The sequence below is a fragment of the Lepisma saccharinum genome, chromosome 3 (genome assembly GCF_977018435.1).
Source record: "Lepisma saccharinum chromosome 3, izLepSacc3.1, whole genome shotgun sequence".
NCBI classification, from domain to species: Eukaryota; Metazoa; Arthropoda; class Insecta; order Zygentoma; family Lepismatidae; genus Lepisma; species Lepisma saccharinum.
In genome coordinates this window covers 99,829,442-99,843,220 of record NC_139231.1, presented here as the reverse complement: position 1 = coordinate 99,843,220, position 13,779 = coordinate 99,829,442, and the positions used below count along the sequence as shown (strand labels likewise).

Here is a 13,779-nt window from a genome sequence, read left to right as displayed (position 1 = left end):
ATGTGGAAACTAATTAGATTGTGCTTCGTACGTGACGGAGAAAAAGTGTCATTTTACAGTCACTACGCGAACCTAAAGTTGGACAATTATCATTCCGTATTTTACATATTTGAGGACTAAAAGTGGTAAACGTTGTAAATGCCAAAAGCGAAAGTGTTGGGAAATCGCATCGTTCCGCACATCAGCCCGTAAGAACGTGCACGCTAGTGACCTCTTTACACGCCCTTTGAAGTACTTAGAGGGCTACCAGCCACATTTCACGTTTATCACATTACAAAGCATGGCACATTTCACAGTTTAGCGTGGAAAACGGTGTTTGAATTATTGTGGCACTTACAGCGTTTACCAATTTTAGTCTTCATTTCTTTAACACCTCAGATTTCAAAGAGCAGCGGTGGTCCAGTCGGTAGGGTGTCTGACTGCCACGCGGGAGACCTGGCAGTGTGAGTGATTTTAGGTGGGAATTTTTCCAGGAATGTCCCTGCATTGAGAGCATGTGGAGTTAATTCAGCCTCTAATAAACGGGTACCTTTGGGATAAATGCAGCCGGAGTGTGGTGCTGATCACATCACCATCACAATTGGCCGAGATCTTGAACTTGTAGGTCCCTACCTCCACAGCCCCCATATACCATCCTGGCCATTTTCCTGCCCTTGGGCATAGATCTCACCATATAGCCATAAATTTGAAAATCGAGGGCCACCTACTCAGTGTTACAGCGCAGTGCAATTTGCTACCTGGAATCAGTTCAGTGGATTGTTCTGATTGATTGTTTCTTTGATTTGCTTTATTTTACTTCGTTTTTTGTGCCACTTTTTGGCTAATTTGCGAAGATGGGGACGAGTGATGATATGATGAAATTGATGAATGGACACTCACAAATATCCATGCCCAGGTCGGGATTCGAACACAGGACCCCTGGCGTCGTACCGCGATGTGATAACCACTCTGCCACGGGGCCGGTTGTGGATTGTTCTGATTTCTGGTAATTGAGAGAAATGAAAATTAAGCTAGATTAGAAATGAAGAGCTTATTTCATATTTTTGTGAGGTGATAAATATTTTAACCAATTTTTATATCATAGGTACTAGCAAGTGTGTGTCGTACTGCAGCACTTTAAATATGTAGATGGTAACACTGTCAAGTCATCTCCGAGAACTTGTGTACAAGCTGTACGTGTGAATTCACATCTCTCAAGCTTGTTTTCAGAGCTACCTAGTGTTTCCACATCAAAGGAAACTTTCCTTTATACAGAAAAAATTGGGTAGAATTTTAGGTGAAAAGGAGAAAGAAAAATTTAATGAAAAATATCAAAATTTGAGGAAAATTAGAATATATCTGTATGAGATTAAATTTAAACTTATCAGAGTGTAAAATACATTTTGCTCATTCCGTTATGTAAGTTTTCCTCTTCCCCCGAAAAAAAACCAACCAAGAATAAAAATAAAATTTTCTTTGAAGCTTTTAATATCTTCCAATTATCATCTAACTTTTAAAATTATTGTAAAAAGGTAATTAGTGTAAACCTAATGTTTATGATTTTCCATACTTCTATGTAAAATTTACTATCAATAATCTTCATGAACCTTATTTGTTACTCTCTTCTTACTCTTACCTATTCTAGGGCCTCCCCGATGGCGCAATGGTAGCGTCGTCGCCTTGTAATCAAGGGGTCCAGGGTTCGATACCCGATTGAGGCACATAGTGGTTCGGATCCCACTTTAAACTGTAGGTCCAGTCCCGATTAGCCTTATTGTGCATAAAGTGGACTTAAAACACCAAATCAATCAATCTTATCTATTCTAATATTTCTGTGTATCAATGTTTTCTATGAGTCTATACAAATAGTACTAAATCTACCATTAAATTGTAAACTATTACTAATAATAGTTTACTATTTAATGGTTCTAAGATGAAGGGAATTTAGGATGGAAGGGGAAATTTTCCACCGTTAAAAGTGGAATTGTGTTTTATGGTTGTGGCAACACTGGAGCTACTTGTCAAACCGGAACAGTTATCACCATATTGGCTATCACGTTATGACTTTTCCTAATGACGATCTTGAAACAATTTCTAATGCTGCGATGTCTATAAAAGTTTCACATCAATCAAAGGTAAATATTCTTACTTGAGACTTCTCTAGAATGTTCTGTGTAACCTTTTGCCTTGGTGGATATCAGTGCCTTAAGAAAACGATAAACAACACACATATTGAAAGGGTCGTAAATGAGGCACACAGAAACCTAGGATACGCAATTAGAATGAGTAAAGAGTTTATGAACAAAGAAATAATGAAAATAATATTTAACGCCTTAGTCGAAGCAACGTAGAATATGCAACAGAAATATAGGCTGCTCAGGACAAAAAGTACACACATAAAATAGAAATGCTACAGTCTAAATTCGTAAGGTACGCCACTTAACAAAGAAACAGACATATACTATCCCCGATAAGAATCATACACTTCCTTATGTAAATACCACAACCTGCCTTAACAAAAGAAGGAAGATACTCTGTTTCTTGTACAAAATCATGAAGAATAATATAATAAACATACGTGTTCCTATCTCCAAGACACGATCCAAATGGGGCCTCTTTTACTGTAGTAACAGAAGATGGAACATAATAAGTAAACCACACATAAAACATTACCTAAATTCTGTATAACCAATGACAATAATAAATTAAGAGAAACTGAAAGAGAGACATGCCATTTTTGTACAACTTTTCTATTCGTACATTTAATAATATAAAAGAAAAAAGTATATTCAGAGCAAATTGACTGACAGTTCTAATACTATGATGCGTATCCTTTGGCTTTAATTACTGCTTGACACCTGTACTTCATAGAATTATCCAGTTTCCGACATGTTTCAGAGCTTGTTTTATTCCACTCGGCTTCCACAACAGTTTTCAACTCTTGGTTTGGACTTGACGCCTGCTTTATGGACTCGCCTCTTCAAAATTGCCCATAAATGCTCAATGGGATTTAAGTCTGGACTTTGAGCTGGTGTTTGTAGTAGTTTGGACACATTCCATATTAGCCAATTCATGTTAACTTGCGCCTTATGCTTACTGTCATTGTCTTGGAATCTGTAGATAGGCGGCATGCCCATTTTTTGGGCACTCTGCTTTACATTGTTCTTCAATATGTCCAAATAAACATATGCATCCATTATACCATCAATAAACTGGATGGTACCAACACCTTTGGACGATATACAACCCCAAATCATTAATGACCCACCACCGTGTTTAACTGTTGGAACTGTGTTAATGTGATCATTGTCTTTATTTGATTTTCTCCAGACTCTATTTATCCCATCTGACCCGTATATATTAATCTTGGACTCGTCTGACCATACGACACTATCCCAAAATTCATGGTCCTTGTGGATGTGCTCTTTCGCGAATGAAAGTCTATTCCTGCGATTCACCTTATTTACATACGGCCTCTTCCATGGTATTCTGCCATGATATCCATGCTTTCACAAGGCACGTCGGACAGTTTGATCGGACATCATCTTGCCAGCAACATTTTCTACTAACGGTCGTAACTGAGGAACACTTAGTCGGGGGTTTTCTCGCACTCGTTTTAAAATAAAGCGTTCATCACGTTTATTCAACCGTCTCTCTTTTGGTTTTCTCGGCGCATTCTGTGTTGAACCTTCCTCTCTAAATTTGTTTACTATGTATTGAACTGTATAGTGTGATTTATTGACTGTTTGTCCAATTTTTCTTAACGAATAACCTCTAAGGGCCAAACTTATAACAACATCCTTCAGATCGGAACTAAGTTCCTTCACCTTGCCCATTTTGAACATGCTGATAGATAGACGACAGGCCTACAACAATACCTACGCCAGCATACCGCTTGACGGGGAGCGCCTGCATGTTCAAACTTGTTACGAAGTTGCAAACTGTACGAAATCGCCCGAATAGCAGTGGCGCTGTATGCGAGGAAGATTAAAACTCTTGCCTGTACGAATAACAACGTTGCATGAAACAACGTGTTTTTCTCTTTTCACACAAATTATATACTCTGTTTATACACTTTGAACATACATTTTTATTGACATTTGTTGGTGAAACATTCATTAACATTAATTTCCAGGTATATATCAAAATGATTATATTTACTAGTAGATATGACATTTTCTCCTCGGAAATTCTATGTGTACGAATAACAATATTACATACTGTATATTTCACATGCCTATTGATACCTTCAAGAAAGCTATTCAAAGTAGGGAAGAATAAATGTGAACAATGTAGACATGAACGCAATTTTTGTAAATCTATATTTCTTTTGTAGTTTATACTCAATTATGTAGAACATTGTAATTGGGTATTCGCCTGTTGTGTTCAATAAATAAATAAACGGCTCTCCAAATTAGGCCACTTCCCCCCTCTAACGAAACCCAGCAGTTTCTTGCATATTATTGATTGATTGATTGATTTAGTTTATTTTACATCGCGTTTTGTGCATCTTGGCTAATTTGCGAAGATGGGGATGAGTGATGAAATGATGAAATTGATGAATGGACATTCACAAACAACCAAGCCCGACCGGGATTCGAACCCGGGACCCTTGGCGTCGCAGCGCAAAGTGCTAACCACTTTTTTTTTTTTTTTAAAGGTAATACCCCCTACACGGAGGTATTCCCCACCATTCACTCTTTTTCTCACATTTACACTTTTCAATTCTTACATTTTTCTTTGTTTCTTATCAACTGGACGAACACAAATACCCATGCCTTACCCGGGACTCGAACCCAGAACCCCTGGTGTTGTAGCGCGCTCTGTTACCCACTTCGCCACGGAGGTCGACAAACTCGGCCACAGGGTCGGGCTTCTTGCATATTACTTGGCAACTTGACAAAGGAATCAGATACACTCAGGGACAGAATTCTAGTCAACGAAAGGCTCTGTTTTTATCAATGAGTCCAACACAGTGTTTACAAGTGACGGCAAGTTGTGTAGCAAGTTGTGTATCACCGGTTTTTATCAGTCAGTTGGCCCAGAATGTCAAACAAGAAAGCAAAGGCTATTCTGTTTAGAACAGAGCTCTGGAACAATAGCATTTCTTTGTTAGAACGATTTTTTTTAATATAACGAAGTTAAGAACAAGGGTGTTAAGAACAAGGGTGTTAAGAACAAGGGTGTTATTTGACAGTTTCCTTTGTGTTTTATCATTTCAAAGAAATTAGGCAATGGGATATCGCCTTGCAAAATTTATATTTGACACTATTCCGATTGGAAGATCGGAGAATTACATAATATTCAAGCAGTTCTTTTGAGTAATGGCGTTTGTTTTGTTTTCAGCAGTGATGCGCCCATATATTTTGTAAGGTGGGTAGGGCAGTAAAGAGAGAAGGACCATTTTCCTTCTTTGCAATCAGTTCTATATATTACCAGTGCTCGAAAAATTTTCTTCAAAGCTAGGCGCTAACTCTGAAAATCAGGCGCCAGGAAACCACCTACTAGCAATTGTGCATACTACTGATTGTTTCAAAAGTCACACAACCCAAGCTTTGAAAATGTATATCATGAAAACGTAAGAGATATTTAAACTGCACTAAACTGATCATCTAGGCTATCACTGGGTTAATAAATTTATTTTAGCATTTATCCAAATAAAAGCAATTACATTATTTAAAGAAACATTGTTAATTTGAAGAGAACATCTGAGAATTGATTTTCAACAATAAATACCAACTCTTGACAATTTGTGGGATCATTTGTTGGTGTTTGACTTGTCGTAACACAGTTGCTTTGTGAGGTACGGCAGAAGCAGGGGATTTTTCTTTGAAAACTTCTTGCACATGAATGTAAGAATCAGTAGTAAAATACTCTTCAGCAAAGCACACACGCTGCTCCAATGTATACGCCATGCTGAATCAATTTTAAAAAAACAGACACAGTAGCGGCGAAAGAGAGCGAAGAGAATTCAGGATAACCAGGGTAAGTCTACAATTCTCTCAAGAGTTCAATTTCGACACAAAATCTTGATTTATGATTTTTCATGTATAATGTATGGCCAATACTTAGGCACATGTTTCATGCGTCTGTTGACAATATTTCGACCTGCTTGTGTTTCCATCTACGGAGATATGTCCCAAAAAATGTAACTTTTTCACTCAAACCATAAAATCGTCCGTCAAAAATACATCAAATATTGCACATAACCAATATTGGTCGTAAATGATAGATTGACATGGTGTCAGTCATCAGACATCTAATTAATGATCCTTCTATAATTTCTTAGATATTTTTCTCACTCAAAAGTTCATTTCTGGAAAAATTTTAACCCTGCCTTCCGCCAGTTATTAATTTATTTAATTTTTTGTATGGCGTAAACTGATAATTTTATGCAACGAAAAATATCTCAATGGATGAGGCTTTATAATGTAGAAAACCCGGTGTAAATATCTCTTACGGTTTTCATGATATACATTTTCAAAATTTGGGTTGTGCGACTTTTGAAACATTCTGTATAAGAAGCTGAGCATCGCTAAATCATTTGAGAAAGCAGGAAATGGGGGACAATGAGTAAGAAATTGTTACTGAATCTATGGAATGTTCACAACGTTGATAAAAGAAATTGCTAACTTACGCTGTACTGCAATTTTAACTTAGAATCATCAAAATTTCGTACATATTGCAGCATAAGATCACAGTCGCCAGGCTGAAATTTTTAGTCGCCATGGCAACCTGGCGACCGAGATTTTTCGAGCCCTGTATATTACCATCGTTTTCTGCACTCTATATATTTTTTAGAAAATCTAGGCCAATAAGGAAGTTGCGATATGTGCAAATACTTCCTTCTTTTCTGGACACGAGTTTTGAAGCAGCCTAAATGAATTAAGAAAAAATATATATACGTGGAGCAATTCGCATACATGTAATGCTCTCAAAATTTTTGGTTAATATTTAACCTATTTATAAAAATCTGTCTCAGGCGGTCTCATACCTTTTGTGATAAGTTGATGCATCTATCCTCGTTCTTTTCTTATCGATTTACTCATTAGAAGTTTCTCAAGTTGCACATCAAATGAAGTTGTTAATGATCCAGAACGAGGCATGTTTGTTTAGAGATAGATAGTGATTATAAATTGCAGTTCGGTGCACCATAAATGTACAGGGCTAGCATAAATGATTCATTCGTTTTGAAAAGGCTATATTTTCAAAAGCATTACACATGAAAGATATATGAAAAGAACCACAAACTCACCAAGTTTGCATTGTGTATTTCAGATGGCAACACGAGATCATTATCTTGCCAAAGCTGAATGTTTTCTGTGCAGTGTCACAAACAAAGATGTATGGGCCGTTTTTCTTCGCTGAGCAAACTGTGATCGGTAAATGTTACCTCAGTGCTGACTTCAGGGATTTTGTCTTCCAACAAGACCCCCCCCCCTCTCATTGGAACATCCCAGTTCGTGACTACCTAAACGATGAACTTCCGCATCGCTGGATTGGGCGTATTTGTGAGGATGACCTATCTTTGTTCCCCTGGCCTCCCAGATCTCCTGATTTAACGCCCTGAGACTTCTTCCTGTGGGGGTACGTTAAGGACCGCAATCCTTAGTCGAGCTCAAAGAACGCATCAGTGCTGCAGTGCAGACCATTGAAAGGACTATGCTACAAAATGTATGGAATGAGCTCGAGTATCGTCTGGACGTGTGTCGTGTAACCAAAGGGGCACATATCGAACATTTGTAGAGGGTGTATAAACTTGGTGAGTTTGTGGTTCTTTTCATATATCTTTCATGTGTGTACGTGTAATACTTTTGAAAATATAGCCTTTTCAAAACGAATGAATCATTTATGCTAGCCCTGTATTTTTAAAAACTTAACCATTAACAGTGAAATAACTGTTAATACTATATAAACAGACACGGTATTTTTTTTTCTGTGATTTGCCTACGGATAACTTTGCGAGCGTTATTGCCACTGCGCCATCAGGACTCTGATCTTATCATCATCCCACAACGGTTAATCTAAACGCAAAGTGGTAGTACTTGTAGTGGGGCGGAGGGTAACCTCCTCTCTCTGGTTGAATATCTTCTTGTTATTTCAATATTTAATTTAAATTGAAAATTTGTTCTTGTATATGTTTGATATTCGAAGCGGTTACCAACTTCCTCTTCCACCACGTGAATCCATTTGTGATCACGGGGAAAACCGGCTGCGTCTCATTTTAGTAAATTATAATTATAAGGAAAATGTTACATTTTAACGGTAGTATATTGTTATTGGTACTGCTAACGCATAGTCCATCCGTTTCCTCACCCACAATTATACATCAAGAATAACACACGTAGAGGGATAAAAACTGAGAAGAATAACTTAGAATGAAGAGAATGAAAAGGAGAAAAAGAGATAAAAACTGAAGAAGGAAGAAGGTGAGAACGAAAGAAATATAGAGAAACGTAGGAATATAGAAAGATGAGAGGAAAGAGAGAAGGAAAAGAATAGAAGGAAGATATTAGAAACAGAGAAACAAAGAGAAAAATAGAGAAACAGTGAAAGAAAGGAAGAAAAAGAAACAGAGAAACAGTGAAAGAAAGAACAAAGAAATAGAGATACAGTAAAAGAAAGAAAGAGGAAGATATACGAATAGTGTAAGAAAGAATGAAAAAGAAAAGGAAGAACAGTAAATGAATGAAATAGAGAGAAACAGAGGGAAAAGAAAAATATATGTAAAAAGAAATAAATAAATAAAAGAACTAACGAAGAGAGAGAGAGAGAGAGAGAGAGAAATTATCTGCTCTCCACCTTCATTATAGCCTCCGTATTACACAGAAAGACACGCTTCTGTTCCCATGCAATGTTTGAAGCGGAAGCAATTGAGGTTATTGCTTAGGGGGAAGTAAACTCACGCAGCACAGATTGCGTTGTCATACATCCGGAAATAACTTTTTACGGGCATTTTTATAACGTATAACGTATGAAAACAAAAGAAAGAAAAAATGCAAGGGTCACTCGCCTCAAGACTTGAGGCGAGTGACCCTTGCATTTTTTCTTTCTTTTGTTTTCATACGTTATACGTTATAAAAATGCCCGTAAAAAGTTATTTCCGGATGTATGACAACGCAATCTGTGCTGCGTGAGACTTATAATTAGACCTCGGATTTTAAATTTTTAACCTATTTTTTCATTTGCAGGCAAATAAGAAATAACACAACAACTGATGAAGTTTTATAGTGCCTAATATAACCTATTTTACTTTTTAGAACTTAGCCTATTTTAGGTTTATGCGTCTAAATCAAACCTTTTTTAAAGTTTTTATACCTTTTAAAGATTATTCAGGATCTTTATATCATACAGAAGTATTTACTCTGTTTGGTGACGAAAAATTCAATGTCTAACGTGTTTGAAACACACTTTCTGTCGATTTCTCTCCCTCCAATTCCATAATGTTTTTTCAAAGCTCTAAACAAAGCAAAATGTCGGGCGCCACTTTTACTTGCATGGTTCAAAGTGCAAACTTCTGATCCGTGTGGTCTTGCTTACTTTCGCGTCAGTTCGGTGCTTTGTGGCATTCACGCCTTGCGAAGTAACGTTTCGGTATTCAAATTTGCACCACTGACAATGCTTCTGTTGAATGACCATTTTCATAATATAAGGTGACCCGCACAGACAAAAGGCAGAGTTTTACTGTGGATAACATGAAAAATATTGTTATGTAGTCATGATGGCTAAAAACGTAAGTACTGGAAAAAAAAAGAAGAAAAAAAAAAGGTCTGAGCATACAGGTAGTAGTTTATTTCCAATTCGGCCTCTTCATAGAGGGTGTCAGATAAGGGAGTGATGCTGACATAATATACATTGGAGGAAGGGCAGAAATGACAAATTATATTTTATAATAATCTGCACTTAGAAGAACAATACCAAAGATTTATGTTTGCACACTACTACTTATGATAATAAACATAAAATATTAATCAGGAACTTTACTTTCCGCCAACTTGATCTAACATCCATTTTCGTTATTCAATATATATATTCAATTATTCATTTATTTAACATTAATTTCTTTGCCGGGGCATTTGTTTTTATACAAATTATGCCGATCTTACAAGTAAGCTAGATAGTGAATAATTCTTATCCGGTCTTTCTACCTATTCATGTAAAAATAACAAAATAATATTATTTAATTTATATATATCAATTAGTATTAATTTAATATAATTATAATATAGTTGTTTTAATTTATTATTATAATTTTTATTCCTGAAACACTTGGGGTCCGGACCCTCCTCCCCCGGAAATATATTTCTAGATACGTGCCTGATCAACATCACTATTTAATGCTGTCGCTGTTTTATCTCGCACGTGTGAATGTCGTACTGAAAATCTGCTTCAGTGTGTACATTGTGTTCTTTGCATTTCGGCTTTGGAGAACATGTGCTACGCCATTTGGGAGTGGTATTGATGAGAGAATCGAAGCGGCTGCAGAAGAGCTTCGACGCAAGCTCGCACTCTAAGAGGCTATGTGTGCACCTCAAGGTGACACCGACTACTACGTCACATGATTTACTTGATACGATGTCGTTACGATACCTCACACGTGTAGTGACGGAGATACGGGGCCCTATATGCACGCAGAACGCAAAATGTCAATTGCCACAAATATGACACTTTTTTTTTTTTGGTCTAGTACCACAATCTGCCACTTATGAACTTTTGATGTATCGAAATGCATTAGAAGGTGCTGATATCACCTGCTGCTCAGCTTGATGTACTAAAAATGCAACAATTGGCGCGATCAGACGTGATCATTTGAAAGAAACCAAAATTACACGTTTAACTCTGTGAATTGATACACCAAAAAAATGTATGAATCTTGAATTCATATATTTTGAGTTCTGTATGCAAAGTTACTGGGGTGTAAAAGGTGACGTGTCCAGGCACCCAAATGTGAACCTCACTTGCACGTGACACACCCTGAACTGTATGCTTGCAGTCTAACGGGGCTTTGGGGCCTAGATTTGAATTTGAATTGTTGTTTTTAAGTCCACTTTATGCACAAAAGGCTAATCGGGACCGAACCTCGAGTTTAAAGTGGGAACCGAACCACAAACATGCCACTACCATGGATCGAACCCGGGACCCCTTGATTACAAGGCGGCGACGTTACCACTACGTCTTCGGGGAGGCCCTAGAGCCTAGATCCACAGTCAGTGTAATCATCAAAAGGCGAAAATGTGTGGGGTAGAAGCCCTGAAGATGAATTTCTCAGTATATTACAAATTATTATACAAGATGTTTGATCCTGCTAAGGAAGTAAATATACTATTTCCAACGAAATATTTGAAGGATTTGGTGTGTGGGAGGTTTCACTGGATTGCATGTAAGCAAGTTGCATATGAACTCTGCATGAAAATTCTGGAGAGACTCATTTAGTTTTACTTACACAGATTACAAAATCAGCAGTCATATGGAAATATCCCTTTTGTTTAAAAGTAAGCCACTTATCGTGATGGTGTGTACGTTTGACCTCTAAGGTTATCTCAAGACAGTTCCGGTACATTGGAACTTGTATGTCCTTTATCGGTGCGGTGTTCATGTACTGAGGAGGACTGCAGTTGTAAAATGAAGCAGACATTTGGATGGAGAATAAAACGTCCAAGTCTTGCATTTTCAGCAATAGAATATGATTAAGACAAAAATGACTCTTCATTTTATTTATTTGTAATATTCAAATTTTTATCTTCCAACATAAATGGACCATATAAGTGGTGATTTCACGAGCTGACAAGTGACCAAGATTGAGTCTCGAAACAAACCTGTCATGTGGTGTTTCCATATCCGATAGTATTTTCCTTCGCAAGGGGCAAGAAAAAGAAATATCTCAGTGACTAAATTCTTGACACTTAATCAAAAGCACAAAAGCGATTAATTTTTATTCAGTTTTGACGAAATCGTCTTAACAGCGAAACAACGAGGCTACTTAGAAATCTGCTACACACAACAGAAACGTAAAACCATTGTTAGACATATTCAAGGAGCCATACCTTAATTGTTGGCTAATCTAGCAATTGTGTTCGGGAGGAAGAGAAAGAAAAGAAAAGGCGAAAATAGCAAAATTTCGGTTAGCACTGAACTAATGCACATAGAAATTACAATTCTTGTAACTTTTCTAAATAAATTTTTATACACTTACAAAGTTGTGCAAGTCCTTTTTTGGAGCATCCTGTATGCAAAATATACTATGTTTTACTTATCAACATGCAATTTTTGTCTTCTAGTTCTCCATATTGAGATAAACCGATATTCACGGAAGGCAAATTGGAGATAATCTAAGTTGCAACATGGCCCGTGCTCCTGTGTAAAGAATTCGATCTTTCTAACTATTGTATGCCCAGGGTTAGATAGCAACAGTTGACGCTGGCATAAAACGTAACGTTTCATGAAGATACTGTTTGCTGATCATTGTTCTAGTAGAAACACGCACTGCTCTAAGAAACACACGGTGTATAATTATATCCACATGTGACCATACGTCTCGTTTTGACCGGGGCAGTCCCGTTTCAGAGACGTGTCCCGGTCGTCCCGTCGATATTATTAAAAGAGCCACTACTTGTCCCGTTTGATAAAAGTAGGCGTTACCTTGAAAACGAAGTCTAAATTTGAGACACATTTCATGCTAAAAAAAAGATGTATTGTTTTGTGTGTGTTCCGTTATTTGTAGAGAAGTGAATGAGCATAGGCCAAGAAGCGTACATGTACAATACGGAATTGCAACAAGAATTTAGGGTTTCTGCGTCTTGACACAAACTCAAAAGACAAATCTCGCGGTGTGTGTCAAGATACCTGGGGTAAGGTTTTCAGGAAAATTTATGAACGGTTGGTGAAATATAAAGTTGATCTCAAGAAGATTGGTTCTTCTGATAAATACTTCTGGCACTCCTAAACTTTACCGTAGGACTAACATCAAAGGTTGATCAGAAGGTACCAGACAGAAACACTATGCAAGTCATACCCAGATTATAATAATTAACTACCTTTTGACAACGGGAATTCATATTTCAATTTTGGTTTATGGATCCATCCTTTAATAAATAATAATAGTAGTAATAACAATAATAATTTTGTAATTAGGTTTAAAAGAATTTTCAGGATCTCCTTGGGATGTCCCATTTTGGAGTTAAAATATTGTGGTCACTCTAGCACATAGTAATATGGTTGAGGCCCTGGCCTAATTGTATCGTGATGCTCGTCCTACATACAATTTCAGTTATATCTTTTAGACGAAGTTTCGTCAGATGGTTATATTTCTTGACATTTTTACCACATTTCAAATCACATTTTCATCTCTAAATCTGGGTCTAATATCTAGGTATTTTACAATTTTTTCACATATTATTATTTGCCCCTTAGGAAAGTTAAGACAAAAAGGGGAGGGGCATAATCACTCATCAACCGTTCACTGGACACGCCACTAATTTGTACAAACTACAAACACAATATTTAGAAAATTACTTACTTTGGGATCAAATCCACGAAAACCTTTGATGTTATTCTCCATCCTGGTATATTACGAAACATCTACAAAACAGATATCCCACTCTCCTTCGACTAGGCTACGGTGTGAACGTCAGTCTGATTTTCATATTGCCAGAACTCTGGAATGTGGCTATTCTTGACAACACATTGTGTAAATATTTGAGACCCGTGCTGCGACGAACTCTTAACGTCTGCCACACAGCCTGGGAATCGTCCGCCGTGAACACAAATGTGGTAGGGAACCACGCAATCGAGAGTAATGGC

General features: G+C 37.2%; 1 protein-coding gene across 1 annotated transcript in view; it reads right to left on the bottom strand.

The window, feature by feature from the left end:
* LOC145985911 (uncharacterized) overlaps positions 1-13,779 on the bottom strand; it is a 21,217-nt gene extending 7,438 nt beyond the window's left edge. The window contains exon 1 of the mRNA XM_083120049.1: positions 13,496-13,779. Coding sequence (XP_082976175.1) covers positions 13,496-13,537 — 42 coding nt within the window. The 5' untranslated portion in view covers positions 13,538-13,779. The remainder of the gene's footprint in view (positions 1-13,495) is intronic.